General features: G+C 34.2%; 1 protein-coding gene across 1 annotated transcript in view; it reads right to left on the reverse strand.

The window, feature by feature from the left end:
* Positions 1-18,854, reverse strand: part of KCNH7 (potassium voltage-gated channel subfamily H member 7) — a 471,541-nt gene that overhangs the window by 43,892 nt on the left and 408,795 nt on the right. Inside the window, exon 8 of the mRNA XM_028830770.2 lies at positions 8,935-9,134. Coding sequence (XP_028686603.1) covers positions 8,935-9,134 — 200 coding nt within the window. The remainder of the gene's footprint in view (positions 1-8,934; positions 9,135-18,854) is intronic.

Below are 18,854 nucleotides of genomic sequence, written 5' to 3' on the forward strand. Positions count from 1 at the left end.
CTCTCATAAAAAAGTAGAGATGTTGCAATTTTATTTAAGTAAAATTCATAAAAAAGTAGAGATGTTGCAATTTTATTTAAGTAAAATTTGTGTATATGAGAAGGCAAATAACTTTTTATCTAAGGAATGCAAGCCCCTTTAAATTATGAGGTCTATAGAGGCAATGACATGTGAGTGCAGTCACATCTTACTCCCCACCTTAAGCTAAGTAATCCAGCTGCTATCGGGACTCTAGACTGAGAGATCCACCAATTGATAGAAATTGACCTAACAACACTATATGCTGGATACCATAAATCATGCCCTATAGTTTAACAATGTATAGCAAATCACTAACCAGTGCTATTTCTGTAAACCAATGAGAGTTCCTGACAAACAACTTTTCTAATTGCCCACTCTCCTGATTTGTCCCTTAAAAAATAGAAAAATAACAACAACAACAACAACAAAACGAGCAAAACAAGACCAAAAAATCTTTGAGCCTGTCCTTTGTTCTCTGGAGCATTTCCCAGTGTTTCCCAGCTGCAAGTCCTCAACGTTGGTCTAAATAAACTCTCTATGTAAATTTTGCTTCAGTTTCTTTCTTTAGATTGACACATATCTATGAAATGTGCACCATCAGAGAAGATGCTTCCCAATTTAAAAACAAATTCTTATCAGGCTATGATAAGTCTGTAAGAGGAAAAATGGACGTATACGATATGTCACAAGTATGGTTGCAAGGTGATGTTACATCGGGGTGTTGTCTCTAAGTGAAAAGATATAAAGTACTTTTTAATTACTGTAAAACAAATTTTTGTACTGTTTGATAATTTACAATGATTCTGTACTTTAATTTGAAAAAAGTTAGGTCTTCCTAATGTTTCCTTTAACTTTGCTTCAGTGATTGGTTAAGATATTTTTTCTCTTTAAGAACTGCCAATATAAAAGCCATAAGCATATGAGAACCAATCATTAATGTTTAATAACGATTTTTTCAAAAAAATTTATAGATCTCAATTCTGTATGCTAAGATGGGTGAGAATGAAAGGAAAGGGAATAAAGCAAGGTGCAGATTTAAATTGCCATTGAATGTTATTCCCATATTTAGAAAGCATGGGATATAAATGTTATGTAACCTAGTACTTTTTTTCATTCTGACCACTGTTTACATGCTTCCACTCTGCTTTTACTCCAAGAATGTCTCTGTCTATGATTACTCTAGGCCAGCCTATATATTTTTGTTTGTCTTTTAGAAGTCTGGCGTGTAAAATTTTGCACCATGTAGCTGTTTTTCTGGCATTATACTCTCCTTTGTTCTTTAGATATCTAGTCAAAGGGAATTGCTTTATTATAATTCTCTGACCTCACTGTGGTGTTGCCTGCTATTAAATATTAAGAATAGCTCATACGCTGGGCACAGTGGCTCACGCCTGTAATCCTAGCACTTTGGGAGTCTGAGGAGTACAGATCACAAGGTCAGGAGTTCGAGACCAGCCTGGCCAATATAGTGAAACCCCATCTCTACTAAAAATACAAAAATTGGCCGGGCATGGTGGCGAATGCCTGTAGTACCAGCTACTGGGGAGACTGAGACAGGAGAATCGCTTGAACCTGGGAGGTGGAGGTTGCAATGAGCTGAGATCTTACCACTGCACTCCAGCCTGGGCAACAGTGTGAGACTCCATCTTTTAAAAAAAGAATAGCTCATAGACAAAACAGATAAAATTATAGTTAGGCTCTGGGCTAAATCCATATCTTGGAAAACACATTTTTCTATCACTCACACCTTTCTATTCACAGCACAGAATCAGATGATAGCTTGAGATTCACCTCTATGATCCAAGTAAAATAATTTAGCCTTTGTGGAGAGTGAGTCTTTGGCTTATTTTCCCACTATGGCCGGTTTTCCTAACCACAGACATGTTTCAGCTTTGTGTGGGTTGCACAGCATACTGATCTAAGAAGATTAACGGAAGAGAGGGCAGAATGAATGACAGTATATATGGAAATGATTCAGCATAGCTCTGGAGTGTTAAAAAATGCATCATCACAGGTGATGCCCCCCAACCCAATCCAATAAAGAAAGCTCCTATCAGATAGTCCCTAAGGTGAACGTAGAGTTCTACTGGGAGTGGCTCACCTGAATAATAGGAGCCCAAGATGCAAAGTAAAGGAGATTCCTTTTTAGGTATATCTGGCATAAAACATGTAATGATTATGTATTTTTTCCATCCACGCTCATCCACATGGATTGCAATATGTCTAAACTGAGAAAAACAATTAAAATATATCTAAATTTCTTGAGCTATTGCTGCTTTAAGGCTATATGATAATTTGGTCTAAGATGAATTACATCTGAATGTTTTCACTTTTAAAAAAATGATTATGAAATATGACATATTGGGTGGACCATTTTCATATCCATTTATAACATCAATCCCAGTCCACTGGGTATGTCTTCTACTAAAGAAAATATTGGGCTTTTATTTTGGAAAAAAAATTGTGGATGCCTTGATTCCATCAGGTTTAAGAAATGCTGAGTTATTCTAGTATTTGAATGAAAAGAGACTTAAAATCATATTTCCAAAGAATATGTTATAACTGAACTTTGATGATCTCTATTTTTTATTAGTGGCTTAACCTGTGTTGATTATCAAGTGATCTGAAACTGAATTGAGTTGAGTTATTCCTGTGCTCCTACCACTCCAAAGTTTTTTGAAACACATCATACCCTTCAGCATAAGAAATTCCACTCTACAGTTCTATTCAAATAGGAACATTATTTTAAGGATTTAAAAAACAATTTGAGACATCATTTCTACCTTCCAACTACTGTAAGAGTAAAATTATTAATAAACAGAGAGACTGAAGCATCAAAGTAGGTTCACCACCTCAGTGTAATGTTTCTGTAGACTTTTTATAATATGGAAAGCTCTAGGGCATACTGTCATTATTTTTCTTGACTTAAAATGGGCTAAAGGTCAGATCCTACCACTGAAGAACTCACTTTGCATAGAAGCAGCATGATTACAACTGTAAATAAGTCCTCCTTGTTGATGGTTGGAGACCAGGATGAAGTGACCATCATCACTTGTGAAAGATGAACATGTACCATTTGTGACCTGAAAACATTAGCTGCCTGTCTTAAGCTTGACATTGCTCATGTCAGGGGGCTCCAGATGGTGTTTTCTTGTTCTTTGTGATATTTTGAAGCACTGTAGGGTAAGTAGCCTTGGTGTAAAATAGGAAAGGCAAGTGAACTTTGCCTTTTAAAAGCACCTGCTATTAAGGAGCTGGCTACAGTAGGTGATCATGAGTGATAAATTTGTGTGTTCATAGTGGTAGACTTCTTGCCAGTGTGAAATTTAAGTACATTCCCAGTTTCTGCAGAGCCAGGCAATTCCTGTCAACTAATCTACACGCAGATGACAACATCTTTTCAAGTGCATTGTGCAAAACTATTACTTTAATTCAACTCTTAAATGGTAACTAGGTATTTATTTATAGAAAACCAAAAGGTGTGCCAGTCCTGTGGGTCATTATCATTTAAATGTAGGTTTTGGTCAATCTTTATGCCCCCTTTTAAATGCATGAAGGATTATCTGGATATGAGGGCATCATATTTCTAAAATTTTATTACAGCTGTATGATACACATATCAGTCTAGGTCATGGACTGTATATATCAACGTCAGTAGATTAAAAATCATTAGAAAAAAGTAAGGGAGAGGAAAGCAATACAGTGAAGGCAAGCCATGCTACTTTGCAAATTTTGCTTTTACATTTCTGATGGAGTATATTGTCACAAGGATTGTTTTCATCCGAGTTGCTGAATTGAACATAACTGAAAGAGTTCACCATTACACTTCACTATGGTGTATCAAAACACTCTGTGATCTAAATATAAAGGTCTGGCCCAGATGAAGTCTTTTAAATAAGTGTAGAGAATGATTGTAACACAGTTTTTGATGGAGTAGGGTTAGATTGTACATGCAGAGATAAGCTCTGTGTTAGTAGTGGAGGCGACTCTGACAGATCACAGAGAAACTAAAAGTTGTGCAGGTAAAGAAAGTCAAATTTTTATTAAAATGTTCCTTGGAAATCACATCAGCTCCAAGCAATATAAATTTCTATTAAACAGTATATCATTTTTTAAAATTTTTTTGAGGCAGAGTCTCGCTCTGTCGCCCAGGCTGGAGTGCAGTGGCGCAATCTCGGCTCACTGCAAGCTCCGCCCCCCCAGGTTCACACCATTCTCCTGCCTCAGCTTCCAGAGTAGCTGGAACTACAGGCGCCCGCCACCACGCCTGGCTAATTTTTTTTTTTTTTTTTTTTTTTTGGATTTTTAGTAGAGACGGGGTTTCACCGTGTTAGCCAGGATGGTGTCAATCTCCTGACCTCGTGATCCGCTCGCCTTGGCCTCCCAAAGTGCTGGGATTACAGGCGTGAGCCACGGCGCCCAGCCTACATCATTTTTTTATTATTCTCTTTTCCACTTTTAACTGGCTTTGTTCATAGGGTCCATTACAGGTCTATGTTGTGTCACTCAAAATCTCACTATGATCCTAAGTTTTTTAAAGCCTATTAAGCTAACTCAAAAGCTCCAAAATCTCTCCCTGTCTTGAGCTACACTTCTATCTTGCACTTCCTCCTTTCTCAGGATTCATCTAGTCTCTGCTTGACCTAGGAAACTGAACAATGCAATGGAAGTACCATCAAGTTCCCTTCTCAACCTGCAAGCTAATACCTTCACCCTTTCTCTTTTCTTTCCTGCCTGTCTTTAAGAAAAACTTACCTATCCACCCAGATGAGAGTTTATACCTCTTCCTAGGCTCTTATTCCAACCACTTTCTATGTCTGTCTCTCAAAATTTCCTCCATTAATGTCCCAGGCTAAAAAAAAGGAACTATTCCCTTTTCTTATTAAAAGAAATGAAAACTGTTTCTGGATTACCTGAGTACCTGAGTTGGGGGATGGGAAGCAGATAGGTTAGAATTGCCATCCTCAAGCAGAAAAGCTCCCATAATAACGTTTTTGCACATTTAGCATATTCGAGTTCTGGTGCTTTCAAAATATTGGAAAACAACAAGTTTGATGAAATTGCAGAGAGGTTAAGTGACTTGTCCAAGAGTAGTGGCAGACTGAGAGTTAGTTTTTAGGTCTTCTGAATCTCTATTCTGCATTTTTTATATTATCTGGGCATTATTTGGTGGGGGCAGAGGTGCTATTTTCAGGTAAGAAGTAAATTCTCCATTAAATGCTCATACAGGCACTTCTTCCATGCAATTATAATATTAAATTTAGGAGTAGCCTCTGCCCTAAATAGTTTATTTCTCTTCATCCGGAAAAATATATGGACCATGGTCATTGGAGTACTTCTTTGTGTGTGTGTATGTGTGTGTGTGTGTGTGTGATGTGAGGCCACTTGATTCTACAGTGACATGAAAGATGATTTTCATTACTGTGGTAGTGCTGTAACTAAAACAGTGTTAGGTAACCTCAGAAAGTTTCAGACTATATCAGAAGACAGCTTTGATTTGGAGAAATTCATTGAGATGCTATCAGTCCTACTCTGAAAAAAGTATCTCTTCACTCCTAATTAAAAATGTTGGAGGTAGAGGGAAGAGAGGTTTCCAGAATTAACTTCTGCACATCTTTCATATGATTTTTACTATTCCTAATATGAGATCACACTCAAAAGAACATGATCTAGGCCAGGCGTGGTGACTCTCGCCTATAATCCCAGCACTTTGGGATGTCAAGGTGGCAGATCACTTGAGATCAGGAGTTCGAGACCATCCTGGCCAACATGGTGAAAGCCTATCTCTACTAAAAATACAAAAATTAGCCAGGTGTGGTGGCATGTGCCTGTTATCCCAGCTACTCAGGAGGCTGAGGCAGGAGAATTGCTTGAACCCAGGAGGTAGAGGTTGCAGCGAGCCTAGACGGCACTGCTGCACTACAGCCTGGGCAATAGAGCAAGACTCTGCCTCAAAACAAAAACAAAAACAAAACAAAACAAAACACTGTGATTCTTTCAGTGGCTTCATTATTCTGGCCCATTTCCTTTTGTACTCTGAACCATCTGGCTCAATTAAAAGGGAGTCCATACTTGTTCCCACAGTGCTTTAAGTTTTGAAACACTCTGGTAATAGCTTTTACACAAAAAGCAAAAGATGCAGGGATTAAAGGATATGGCCACACTTTTTAGGTCAATTATTTCTTATTTTTTTGGTCTATCAAACAATCAAATGGTTTTGTTCATAAAAATAATTTTAAGTCAATCAATACAGTGTGATTGAGTATCTTGTACTTCATTTGGACATGGTTGAACAGTGAAAATGACCTGAAATGTTTTATGAGAAATTATATTTAAGGTTATACTTAAAATATCATGGAATGCTGATGCAAAATACAAGTTAAATGTGCTTTTATGTGTGATAATACATAAATTTGAATGATTTTAAACTGCGATTAAATTACAATTTAGTTGACAATACATAGGGATTTTAAGTGTGGTTTTGGAGGTAAAAAAAATCCATTTTGATTTTTTTTAACCTCTCAATAGTCTAAGAGTATAGTTGTTTTTTCTCTAATCAACTTTGTTTCATAAGTAGTGCTTAACAAGTAAGCATCTTCCATTTGCTGAGTGTTCAGAGTTATCTTGCAGTTCGCTTACTCACTTTGCAGTCACAAAATGAGAAATGTAGACACTGTACACAAACAAGAAGTCCGTGCAAAGTCAAGCTCTCAAAACCACATGCAAGACTCAGCAGCACATGGTTTAGAGCTCACACACTCCAGGACGATGTAATACAGGCATGCAGATGAGAGGAAAGAAAAGCACCTACATCATGAAAATAGAAGATAATGAAAGAGAATGACATTTTATTTATGACAATTATCTAATGCAAACCGTATACCCATAGCCTTTACCAGAGTCGGGATAGGGGCAGAGAAGTGAATTTTTATGGGGACTGGGAAATTGTATATAAATATTGTTAGAGGTCAAGTCATTGTTAAAGTTAAGGATTTCTATTCTGTACTTGGCCTCTTCCAGGTTGTCTTCCCCAGTTTCTTGCTTTGTATTTCCTCAGCTACGTCATGCAAAAAAGATCAGAACTAACATTGGAAATCATTTAACAAGCTCTAAACCTGACAGATAACAAGGGTGTTCTCCACAATTTACACGAGAATCAAATTGGATATAAATACCTCCTGTTCTTACCGGTGGGTGTTGTGATTCCATTTATTAAGGTGTGAAGCAGACAGGAAAGAGATAAATCTTTCATAAGTACATTGTAAATAGGCAAGTGGTATATAAACCATATTCATAGGTAATAGAGTCAAACAATGAAAGGTAAATAGTTGTCACAAAATAGACTTTATCACAAAAAAATGGTCACAAAACTAGAGTTACATGGAGGGGGGTAAAATAATTGTTTTGCTACTGTTTTTGAAATAATCTGGCAGTATGGAACAACAAAAAATGAGTGATGTGTTTTGATTAAAAATTCTTGACACTGCTTCAGCCAACCCAGCAGCAGAGAGTCCCCAAAAGACTTTGAATGCTGACACCTTTGTTAAACAATAACAGTGATGGAAATATAGAAAAGTGATCAACATGTAGGTGCTCTTTCTTGTGAGATTAAAGTGTTCCTTTGGGGGATCAATTTACAAATGAATTTTTCACAAGGAACTTTGGGATGATTAGAAACGACTCAAGGGGTTTTACGTGAAAAGTGCTCATTTGATTAGCTCTTCAAATTGTCATTTTTGTCATGGCATGTCCTTCTCAATCAAATACATCACACACAGGTATGATAAACTTATCCATATATAAATATTACTTTCAAATTGGGTAATATTTGCAGTGCTTTCTGCACCATTCCTGTTAATTTTGAACCCTTCTTTCTTTATTAGACTATTACTGGTTAAACAGAAAGTACCATTTTAAATTGTACAGGCTCACTTACACAAAAATTGTTTCATGCAATTGACATAATTAAATGTGAGTGCTTTTATTTTCTGAGAAATTCTTAGAAACAGGGTTCTTGCCCAGTGGAGGAGTAGCCATATGGGAAGCCACCATATTTTTGTTCCTTTTTTTCTGGCGCTCTATGATACATCATCGAATTTGGATTTGCTGTATAATTTATTTAGAAACCAGCCTTTATAGCCAAATTGCAAGGTAAAAGAAAGTGGGCAATTCTCCTAATAATCAAAAGAGGTCTTTGGACCACATTAATATCATTAAAAGTGTTGATTTTTGAGCAGTGATACAGGAAGGGAGGTTATGACAGGTGATTGTTGATGTTGAATTTGCTTAAAAGGTGAAGGAAAAATATGAAGGGATCCATATTTCCCCCTTGAAAGGAAAGACGCATTAAACCAGGTACAGTAAAAGGGCACAGTGTAGATCGTTTAAAATATAGAAAAAAACATTCTTAAAGTGTGAAACTTCCTATCACAAAATGCTTATGTATACTTAAGCTCCCTGACCTCTCCTATAAGTTTTCAATTTCCTGTCTTTTAAAGTGTGTTAACCTGAGATCTCTGTTTGGGGGCATCATAATTGTTACCGTTTACTTGCCAAACCTTATTGCAACTGGATCCAACTATTTTTGGGGGGTGTTGGCAATGAGGCCATGCAGTAAAAACCCAAGTCCCAGCTAAAGCAATGCTCTCTCTCACCAGAAGTGGGAACTCTACTACACACAGTTATATCAGTTTGCATCATGTTATAATGCCTTTGCCACACAGTGTAACTAGATATAGCACCATGCAATGCCATGAATTGAGAATGAGAGACTATCTCCAGGGGAGAAAATACACATCCGAGAGAAGAAAACAAAAGCAAGGGGTTCAAAGCTGGTGATTCTGGCTTTTATTCCATTTTGGCTATCACTATAATGCCTGTGGCACTTTCATTTTGGAAAACAGACATACATACCATGTTCATGTCAATGCCATTGGTGTAAGTCCATGCGTGCTGGAAATATTCTTCAAGACGTTGCCTCAGAGGGTTGGGGATTTGGTGAAAGCGAATGAATTCTTTTACTCGCAGCATCTGCATGTGGTACCTGGCAGTTCCCGAGTATAGTCTTTGGATAATTGCAGATACATTCCCAAAAATGCTTGCATACATTAGTGCTGGATTGGATAAAAAACAAAGTTATGGGGGCAAACATAGGCAAGTTATATATTGTTAGAGTATCAAGCATGAGGATTTTGATTATCTCAGTCTAGTGAGGATTTACCATTGGATCATGGGGAAAAAAAGCAGTTAAACTAAAACTGCTTTACATTTCATAATTTTAGTGATAAAGCTGGAGAGGGAAAGTATCCAAATTCATCATGGATTCTAAATGAAAGTGAAAACTCACATTGTTTATAATATCAGCTTGTGGCTGGGAGCATTGACTAGGGAGAAATGCATTTGAAATAAACCCTTTCATTTGAAAAAGAAGGCATGTCATGGCTCACCAAAAATACATTTTCTTGAAAAAAATATGAGGCAAAAGTGTCTTTTAGGGATTTAAAAACCCTTTTTGAATTGGAGTTAACATATTAGTTTTAAATTGTGACTTATTTCTGCCTCTCAGCCTCAAATCTAACTTTGTAGAAGAAAAATCTATTATTAAATTTGAGATTATTTTGAATACATTAGGTTTGTTAAGGGATAACAAATTCTTTTAAGAAACTCAGTTTCTTTGGAGTGTTAATTTGTATACAGTTCTTAATCTATTCCAATTCATTTTCATAGTATTTTTGCATAAGAAACATATCTCTGGCTTAGAAAAATTCACATAGCTTCATTTTTATAGGGAAAAAATAGAACACATTTTTGTTCTTTCATCTATGGGAAGAAACTGCTATGAGATCCCTTGCTATATAATCAGCATTTAGGAAGAATATCTGTATTGGTGCTTCTTCCACTAAATCTTCATGATTTAAAATAAGCTCTTTAAGCACTTTCTCTCTTTTTAATATTTGTATTCATTTCTAATAATCCTAAAAATAAACGCTATTCTCTGTACAGAAAGTCACATCACGATATAAAATCTGAATATTGATCTTTGGGCATCTATCAGAAACTGAGAGATATGGTAACATATGTTTAAGTCACTGGAATAGCTATATACCAGGGTGGGGAAAACAGCAACAACAAAAGAGTCTGAAGTGTTTAATTAAAGTAAATTCAAACAACACATTTTTTTCCTCAAACAAATTTTACAATTGCTTCTATAAGCCACTTAATCATTTCCAAAGTAGGCTTTGGCCAGTTTCTGGCCATGTTTTAAACTAGTATGTTTTCCTGAGCACTTGCTTGCTTTTCCATCTCACCTTGTTCGCTTATCTTATCATGCTTGGTTATCAAGATCCTTATGTACCATAGATATCCCAAGTAAGAGAATGTCCCGGAGAAAGCAGTGACCCCTTGTTTTTATCTATTTAAGGGGACGAAAGTTGGGGAGATGTGGTGGTTAATTTTATATCAACTTGACTGGGCCACAGTGTGCCTGGATATTTGGTTACACAAATATTCTGGATGTGTCTGTGAGGGGTTTGCAGAGGAGATTAGCATTTGGGTCAGTAAACGAGTAAAGCAGTTTGTCCTCCCCACTGTGGGTGGGCTGCATCCAACTTATTGAAGTCCTGAATAGAAGAAAAAGGGGAAGTAAAGGAGAATGAACTCTCTGCTTGACTGTCTGAGCTGAATATCAGTCTTCTCCAGCCTTTGGACTTGCACTCGGACTCAGACTGAAACCACATCATTGGCTCTCCCTGGTCTAGACACAGTTACTGAGTATAGATCTTGAGAATTTTCAGCCTCTATAACTGTGTGAGCCAATTTCTTCTAATAAATCTCTTTATATCTTTATCTATATTCAAATATATATGTCTTTCCAATATCTATCTTTTGGTTCTGCTTCTCTGGACATCCAGACTAACACAGGAGATCTCTAGTGAGGCTGAATTGGCATATGTAAGAGACATTAATCCTCTGTAAGGTAGAGCAGATGTTTGAATTGTATCTTCTACATGAAGAAAAGGTGGGCCTAAATTGTTTTTGAGTAAATGAATCATTCTTTAAATAGAGAATTAACAATATTTGCCAGAAATTGATTCCTGTGATCCAAGGACATTCATGTGAAAAACACGCTTTACTTATCCCAAATGTAGTGGGGAAACAATCACATGTGATGTTACGTTTCCAAAATACCTATCAAGTGCTCAGGAAGTAGATTTAATCAGAGGGCATGAAATCAATGCTATTTTTTTTAACCTAAACCACACATGATCAAGAAACACGTGTTTTATCTAAACCATTACATGATCAAGAAAGATCAGGAAAAAATTTTATTTATTAAATAGATTTTAGCAAATTAGATGTTATTTGAATGGTAGAGTTTTATCTCTACCATCAAAATTAACCAAAATGTTAAAGTCATAAACAAGCATTTCCCACTAGCTGTCAAGATGAAAAAAAATCTAGATTATAAGTACATAGTTGAACAGATAAGTGACTAATTCATGGTTGGGCACAGTGGCTCACGCCTATAATCCCAGAACTTTGGGAGGCCGAGGCAGGTGGATCACCTGAGCTGAGGGGTTCGAACCCAGTTTGGGCAACATGGCAAAACCCCATCCCTACAACAAATACAAACATTAGCCGGGTATCTTGCTGTGTGCCTGTAGTACCAGCTATTACGGAAGCTGAGGCACGAGAATCGTTTGAACCAGGGAGGTGCAGGTTGCAGTGAGCTAAGATCATGCCACTGCACTCCAGCCTGGGTGACAGAGTGAGACCCTATCTCAAAAACAAACACACAAACAAACAAAAAAACAAAAAGTGACCTGAAATACTTATTTTTAGGAAATTCTGTGATTATGACTTTTTAAATTAATATAAAGACATTAATCTTTTTCCTATTTTTTAGGAAGGAAATGGAGCTAGAGATTGTAAGCTAGAGAGAAGAATAAAATACTTATATTCTGTACATATTATTTAGTTGATGCCCAACTGGCAAAAATATCAATCAAAAGCAAGTTGACAGACTATGGATATCTAGGCATCTCTCCTTAACTCAATAATTTTAGTTTTATAAAATAGGGAGTTCTTTTTTCATCCAAATGGTTTGCTTTAGTTTAGGTATTATAGAAATAAAACAGGTGTATCTTAAAACTTCCTTCAGCACACCACACCTTAATTTTGATATAGTAACCATACTAATACATTTGATTGGTCAGAAGATATTAGCTGAAACATGTTGACAAACAAATACACCTGCATTCTTACTACATAAATTTAAACAATTCTGTAACTTAATAAAATAAATTTTATTGATTTATAATTTATATGTAAGATGTACCTATTTTAAGTGTATAATTCAATTAGTTTTGACAAATATATACACCCCTGTAAACACAATCATGATATAGAACATTTGCTTCACCCTAAAAGTCTCCTTGTGTTCCTTGGCTGCTTGCAATCACTCACTTCAGACCTTAGACAACCACTGAGCTCCTTTATGCCATTACAGATTAGTCTGAATTTTCTAGGATTTTATATAAGTGGAATCATAATGTACATATTCATTATGTACATTTGTGACTGACTTCTTTTGCTCAACATGTTTTTGAGAATCATTCTGTTGTGTGTATCAGTAATTTGTTTTTTTTTTTAATTGCTGAATTGATTTGCATCATATGGCTATACCACAGTTTGTTTATCTCTTCTCCTGTTGATGGAAACCTTGCTGTTTCTAGTTTTTGGCTATTACAAATAAAACTGCCATGAACATTTGTATACAAGACTTTGTGTGGGCATATATTTTCATTTCTTTTAAACACCTAAGAGTGGAATTGCTGAGTTGTGTGGTATGTTTAACTTCATAAGAAACTGCCAAACTGTTTTTCAAAGTTGTATCATTTTACATTCTCACCAGCAATGTATGAAAATACTAGTTGTTCCATATCCTCTCCAGCATTTGGTTTTGTCAGTCTTTAATTTTAACCATTGTAGTGTACATGTGTAATATCTCATTAGGGTTTTAATTTTCATTTTCCTGACGATTAATAACATTTTTTTCATGTCTTTATTAGTCATTCATGTATATTTCATGAACTGTCTTTTCAAATACTTTAACCATTTTTAAATTGAGTTGTCTTCTTATTATGGATTTGTAAGAATTATTGATATATTCTGGATATAAGTCCTTTTTTGACCTCGGTATTGAAAATATTTTCTTCAAGTATACCATTTGTCCATTCCTTTTCTTAATGGTGTTTTTTGAAGTGTAGAAGTTATTAATTTTGATGAAATCCAATTTATCAATTTTTATTGTATGATTCAGGGTTATTTTTGTTTGTTTCAGTTTTGGTAATGTGTATAATTCAAATAATTTTATTATTTGATCTAAATTGTCAAGTTTATTGTTCTTTATAATGTTCTTTTCTTATCCTTTTAATGTCCATAAGATTTGTGTTATTATCTTTCTTTCATACAGGACAGTAACTTACGTTCTCTCTTTTAGTCTAGTTGGAGGCTTATCAGTTTTACTGATTTTAAAAATTACTTCCATTAACTTTCTCTCTTGTTTGTTTTCTATTTTTATTGACTTCTGCTCTTATATCTATTATTTCTTTTCTTCCAGTTGTATTAGGTTTTAATTTGCTTGCCTTTTACTAGCTTCTTAAAATACAAGCTTAGATTTTTGATTTTAGATCTCATTTTTAAATAAAAACACTTAAAGCTATAGATTTATCTCTAAAAAATGCCTTAGGTGACCTATACAAGTTTTGATACATTTTGTTTCCATTTTCATTAAGTTAAAAATAGTTTGTAATTTTCCATGTGATTTCTTCTTTGAACTGTGAGTTATTTGGAACTTATTTCTAAACATCTGGGGACTTTCTAAATATCTATCAGTTTTTTCTCCTACTCCTTGTCTCCTTGTCCTCTTCCTCCTTCTCATCTTCTTCCTCCTTTTCCTCTTCCTTCTTTTATTGTTGATTTCTGGTTTCTCTATCATCAGACAAATACTTTGTATGATTTTAGCATTTCCAAATTTATTGAGACTTGTTTTGTAGCCCAGCATGTGGCTTGTCTACTGGTAAATGTTCCATATATGCTAGAAAAGAACATGTATTCTGCTGGTATTTTATAATTGTCAATATACCAAGTTTAGCTGATAGTATTCTTTAAGTTTTCTATATTTTTATTCATTTGGTCTGTTTATTCTATAAAACACTGAAAGAGCAGTGTTAACATTGCAAACTATAATTATGAATTTGTCTTGTGAATTTGTCAATTTTTCCTTTCAGTTACATCAGTTTTTCCTTCATGTAATTTAAAGTTCTGTAGTTGAGTGCCTACACATTTAGGATTGCTATATTTATCTATTTTATCTTTGGCAATAGTACTTGTCCTAAAGTTAATATCACTACATTGTCTGAAGTTAATACTGTTCCTCAGATTTTCTTATGATTAGGATTTGTATGAACATTGTTTTTCATTTTTTTTTTTACTCTTTATAAGTATGTTTTCTTTAGACAGCATATGGTTGAGCCTTATTTTTTAAAATACTCTCTGATAATTTCTCCATTTCAACAAAAGCATTTAGATCATTTACATTTAATGCAATTATTGATATATTTGGGTTTATATATACTATCTTGCTATTTGTTTTCGGCATTTCCCTTTTTTACTTATTTCCTACAATATTTTACATGTGTTATTTTGTTATTATTCCATTTTGTCTTTCCTGTTGGCTTGTTAGCTATAGTTGTAGGATTTATAACATGCATTTTAAATTGGTCAACATCTACTTTAAATAGCATAATACCATGTCATGAATGATGTAGGAATCTTACAACAACATATATTTCTATTTCTTCTTCCCACTTTTTGGTACTATCATTGTCATAATTTCTCCTTCTACATATGTTATAAAACCTCCACATTCATTGACATTAGTTTTTGCTTTAAGGAGTCAATTATTTTTGAAGACATTTAGAAATACGGAAAAAGTATTTTTTTTTTTTTTAACTCACACATTTACCACTTCTAGTTTTTCATTCTTTTGTGTTGATCAAATTTTCATCTGGTATAATTTTCCTTTCACTTAAAGAACTTTATCATTTCTTGTAGTCTGCTCATGAAGAATTATGTCAGGTTTTGTCATTTTTGAAGAGTAGTTTAATTAAACATAGATTCCTATGTTGACAGATTTTAGTTTTCTTTCAGCAACATAAGGATTTTGTTCCATTTTCTTTGGCTTTCATCATTTCTAATAAGAAATCTATCAACATTATCTTTTTCCTTTGTATATGATGTGTCTTTTTTTCTCCGGCAGCATTTAATATTTGATTATGATGTGCACCAGTGTGTTTTACATATATTTAACCTGTTTGGGATTCACTGGACTTCTTGGATATGTGGTTTATAGTTTTCATCAATTTTGGAAAAAATTCTACCATTATTTTTAAATTAAAAAATTTCTGCTATTATTAAAAAAAAAAAGAATTTTTTTTTTTGCTTGTCTTCATCATCTTTGTAAATTCTGGTTCCATTTTACTTGATTTTTTTTTTTCCTATTAAGAATTACATTTTTCTGTTTCTTATAATATCTCTTAAATTTTAAATAGATATTGGGCACTATAAATTTAACCTTCTTCAATGCTTGTAACTTTTTTTGTCTTAAAAAGAAGTTAGATGTTCTTGCAGGAGTTAAACCACTTGGAGATCAGCATGTGCCTTTTGAAGCTTGCTGTTTAAGCTTATTTTTAGGACAGATTAGCCCTGGTACTACAGCACTATTTTTTTTTTTTTCCTGAGATTTCTACCAAATACCCTGGATGTTCAATAAAGGTTTTCCATTCTGTTGGCTGAAATTTGAAAATCTCCCACATCTATGTGAGCTCTGGAAATTGTTTAGCTTATAGTATTTCTGGTATTTCTTTGCTGGATTTTAGGGAGTTTTACCCCATGCATTTGTGACTTAGTATTCATCAGAAGACTCAAAAGGATACCTATGTAGGTTTCTGGGGCTTTTCTTTTCCATAACTACTTCTCCACTTGTCTGTCTTGCAAATTGCAGTAGCTTAGCCTCCATGACCTCTGATCTTGTTTTCTTAACTCTGTAAGACTGCTGGGGTCTGCTTAGGTTATTTCTCCCTTCTCTGTTCACTGTAGTCCAGAAAGTGCCTCCAGACAAAAAGTCAAGAAAACATGTGGCCCATATTGTTTGCTTTCCTTCTTTCAGGGATCAAACTTCCCTGTTAATTTTCCAGTGCCTGAAAACATTGTCTTATATATTTTGATCAGTTTTCTGTTTGTTTTTAATAGAAGGAGAGTAAGGTTTTAGTAACTCCATCATAACTGGAAGCAGAACTCTAGTAACTTTTTTTTTACTTGCTACAAAAATAAGAAATTCTTCCAATCAAGATGTTTGTCAAGCAGGTCAGAAATGGAGTACATTTGCCTTTATTTTTCTGGCTTATGTGTTTTTTAAAATTAAATATATACATGTTATTTATAATATTTAAAATATAAAATTATGCTATATGTTATAAAACAGGTGTAAACATATGAGCATGACTTACATTTACAATTATTTAATGACTTCACAGTCTTCCTTTTTTATTTTGAATTATACACACTTTTAAAACATATTATCTGGTTACTGTAGTCTGTACAAGGTCAGCAGTACAAAAACTGTCTTTGCAAACAGCAGCTTTACAAAATGCATGTAACAATCTATATGCATTAGATATTTACTATTTGCATTTAATGTTTTATTTTTAGTTTCCTTAAATTATATTGCTATAAGATAGAGGGTTGATTGCCTTGTTTTCTACGACTTGGCTTCAAATTTTTCTTTTAGAATAAAGATTAGAGTTAAACTCAGGATGCTGAGAAAGTTCAACCTGATAACCACAATAGTTGTAATTAGCACATATACATTTTTTAATCACATTTTTTGTTATTTTATTTTTTCAGGCTGAAATAAGGCCACTAAAAGGTCTGAGGAGTATGGGCATAGATAAAACCATATCATTTTAGAATATAGTTAGATTGAACTGAGAATATCGTGTGCAGATACACCTATATACATCAATGGGTACATAAATTTCAGTATTCTTATTATTGCCAAATTTCAAGTCTTAATTTTACTCTTTTCTTTATTTATGACATAATAGGTCATGGTGCGGTTCTCCAGGAGTACCTATAAAGTATTTCCTGCGTGACATAAAGCTTTACATAATCCTATTTGGATTAAGGTGTATAGAACCAAGTCTTATATTCAAATAAATGACGGTATGTGGAATGTGGGTGTATCCTACTATAACCAATTTGATTAGAGTGCTTTCTTTTTTCTTAAAAGATACAATTCATCTGCAGAAAACGTATTATTCTTAACATATTAATAGAAATAGTCTAGTGCTATATTAAAAAAGAAAAAAAGGAAGCGAAGAAGAAAGGAAGGAAAGAAAGACAAAGGAAGACAACTGACTAAAATTCCCTGATTGAGGGAATCGAGATTAGGTGCAGAGCAAGTAAAGAACTGAGCTATCTTCAATTTAAAAAAATTCACATGATAAATAGCACTACGTATTTTACTTAATCCTTACAAGTGGTGTGGATTACTAAGTGGTGAAGTCGCTAAACAAGTGCATTTTTAAAAGTCTTTCTTAAAAATTCTAAGTTTCAAAATACAGGTTCTATTTTCTTAAAAAGATATTTCTGCTACATACGTGTTTAATTAAGACCAAGTTTTTCCTTGTTTGATACCTATGCCACTAAAGCAGATGACCCCTATAAAGTGTTTACTAGTAGTTGTAATCACAAAATGGTTGGAACTGTGCTTGCTCTGTGTTCAGTCTCTCTGGAATACATATTTCTACTTTATTCTAGGAGATCCAACTTCCATTTCTTTCTGGGTACAATGCTACTTCTGTGTTTGCAGCCTAGACTTGGACTGAATTTGTAGAATGTCTTAATAGTTACTGAAATGTAATGTTGTTTGCTTACACAAATGCTACTAAAATAAAAACTTACGAAAAGCACATTGGATATAAAGTAGACAATAAACTTGGTGAATTTATTTACATTTCATTAATAGGGATTTATCTAAGCACATTTTATTATCATGTTGACATTTAAAAATCAACTATCAGGATCTATTTTCAACTTTCTATGCATTCTAAGGATAATGTTCTTCTTGAATCTTTAGAAATAAACCATGCTTAAAATCCAAAATTTTCCTGATTAAAAACCCTCAACAAACTAGGCATTGAAAGATCATACTTCAAAATAATAAAAACAATGTATTGTAAACCCACAGCCAATATCATGAATGGGAAAAAGCTGGAAGCATTCCCATTAAGCAGGAGCAACACAAGGATGCCCACTCTCACCACTCCTATTCAACATAGCACTAGAAGTCCTAGCTAGAACAAGCAGGCAAGATAAAGAAATAAAAGGCCTCCAAAGAGGAAAAGAAAAAGTCAAATTATCTCTCTTTGCTGATAATATTATTCTATTCCTATAAACAACCAAAAAGATCCTAGAAATGATAAATGTCTTCAGTAAAGTTTCAAGATACAGAATCAATGTACAAAAATTAGTAGCATTTCCATGCACCAATAATGTTCCAAATCAAGAATGCAATCACATTTACAGTAGTCAAAAAATAAAATAACTAGGAATACATCTAACCAAGGAGGTGAATGATGTCTACAAGGAGACCTACAAAACACTGCTGAAAGAAACCATAGATGACACAAACAAATTGACAAACATTTCATGCCCATGAATTGAAAGAGGCAATATTATTAAAATGGCCATACTCCTCAAAGCAATTT

Source organism: Macaca mulatta, chromosome 12 (assembly GCF_049350105.2).
Source record: "Macaca mulatta isolate MMU2019108-1 chromosome 12, T2T-MMU8v2.0, whole genome shotgun sequence".
Taxonomy (NCBI): domain Eukaryota; kingdom Metazoa; phylum Chordata; class Mammalia; order Primates; family Cercopithecidae; genus Macaca; species Macaca mulatta.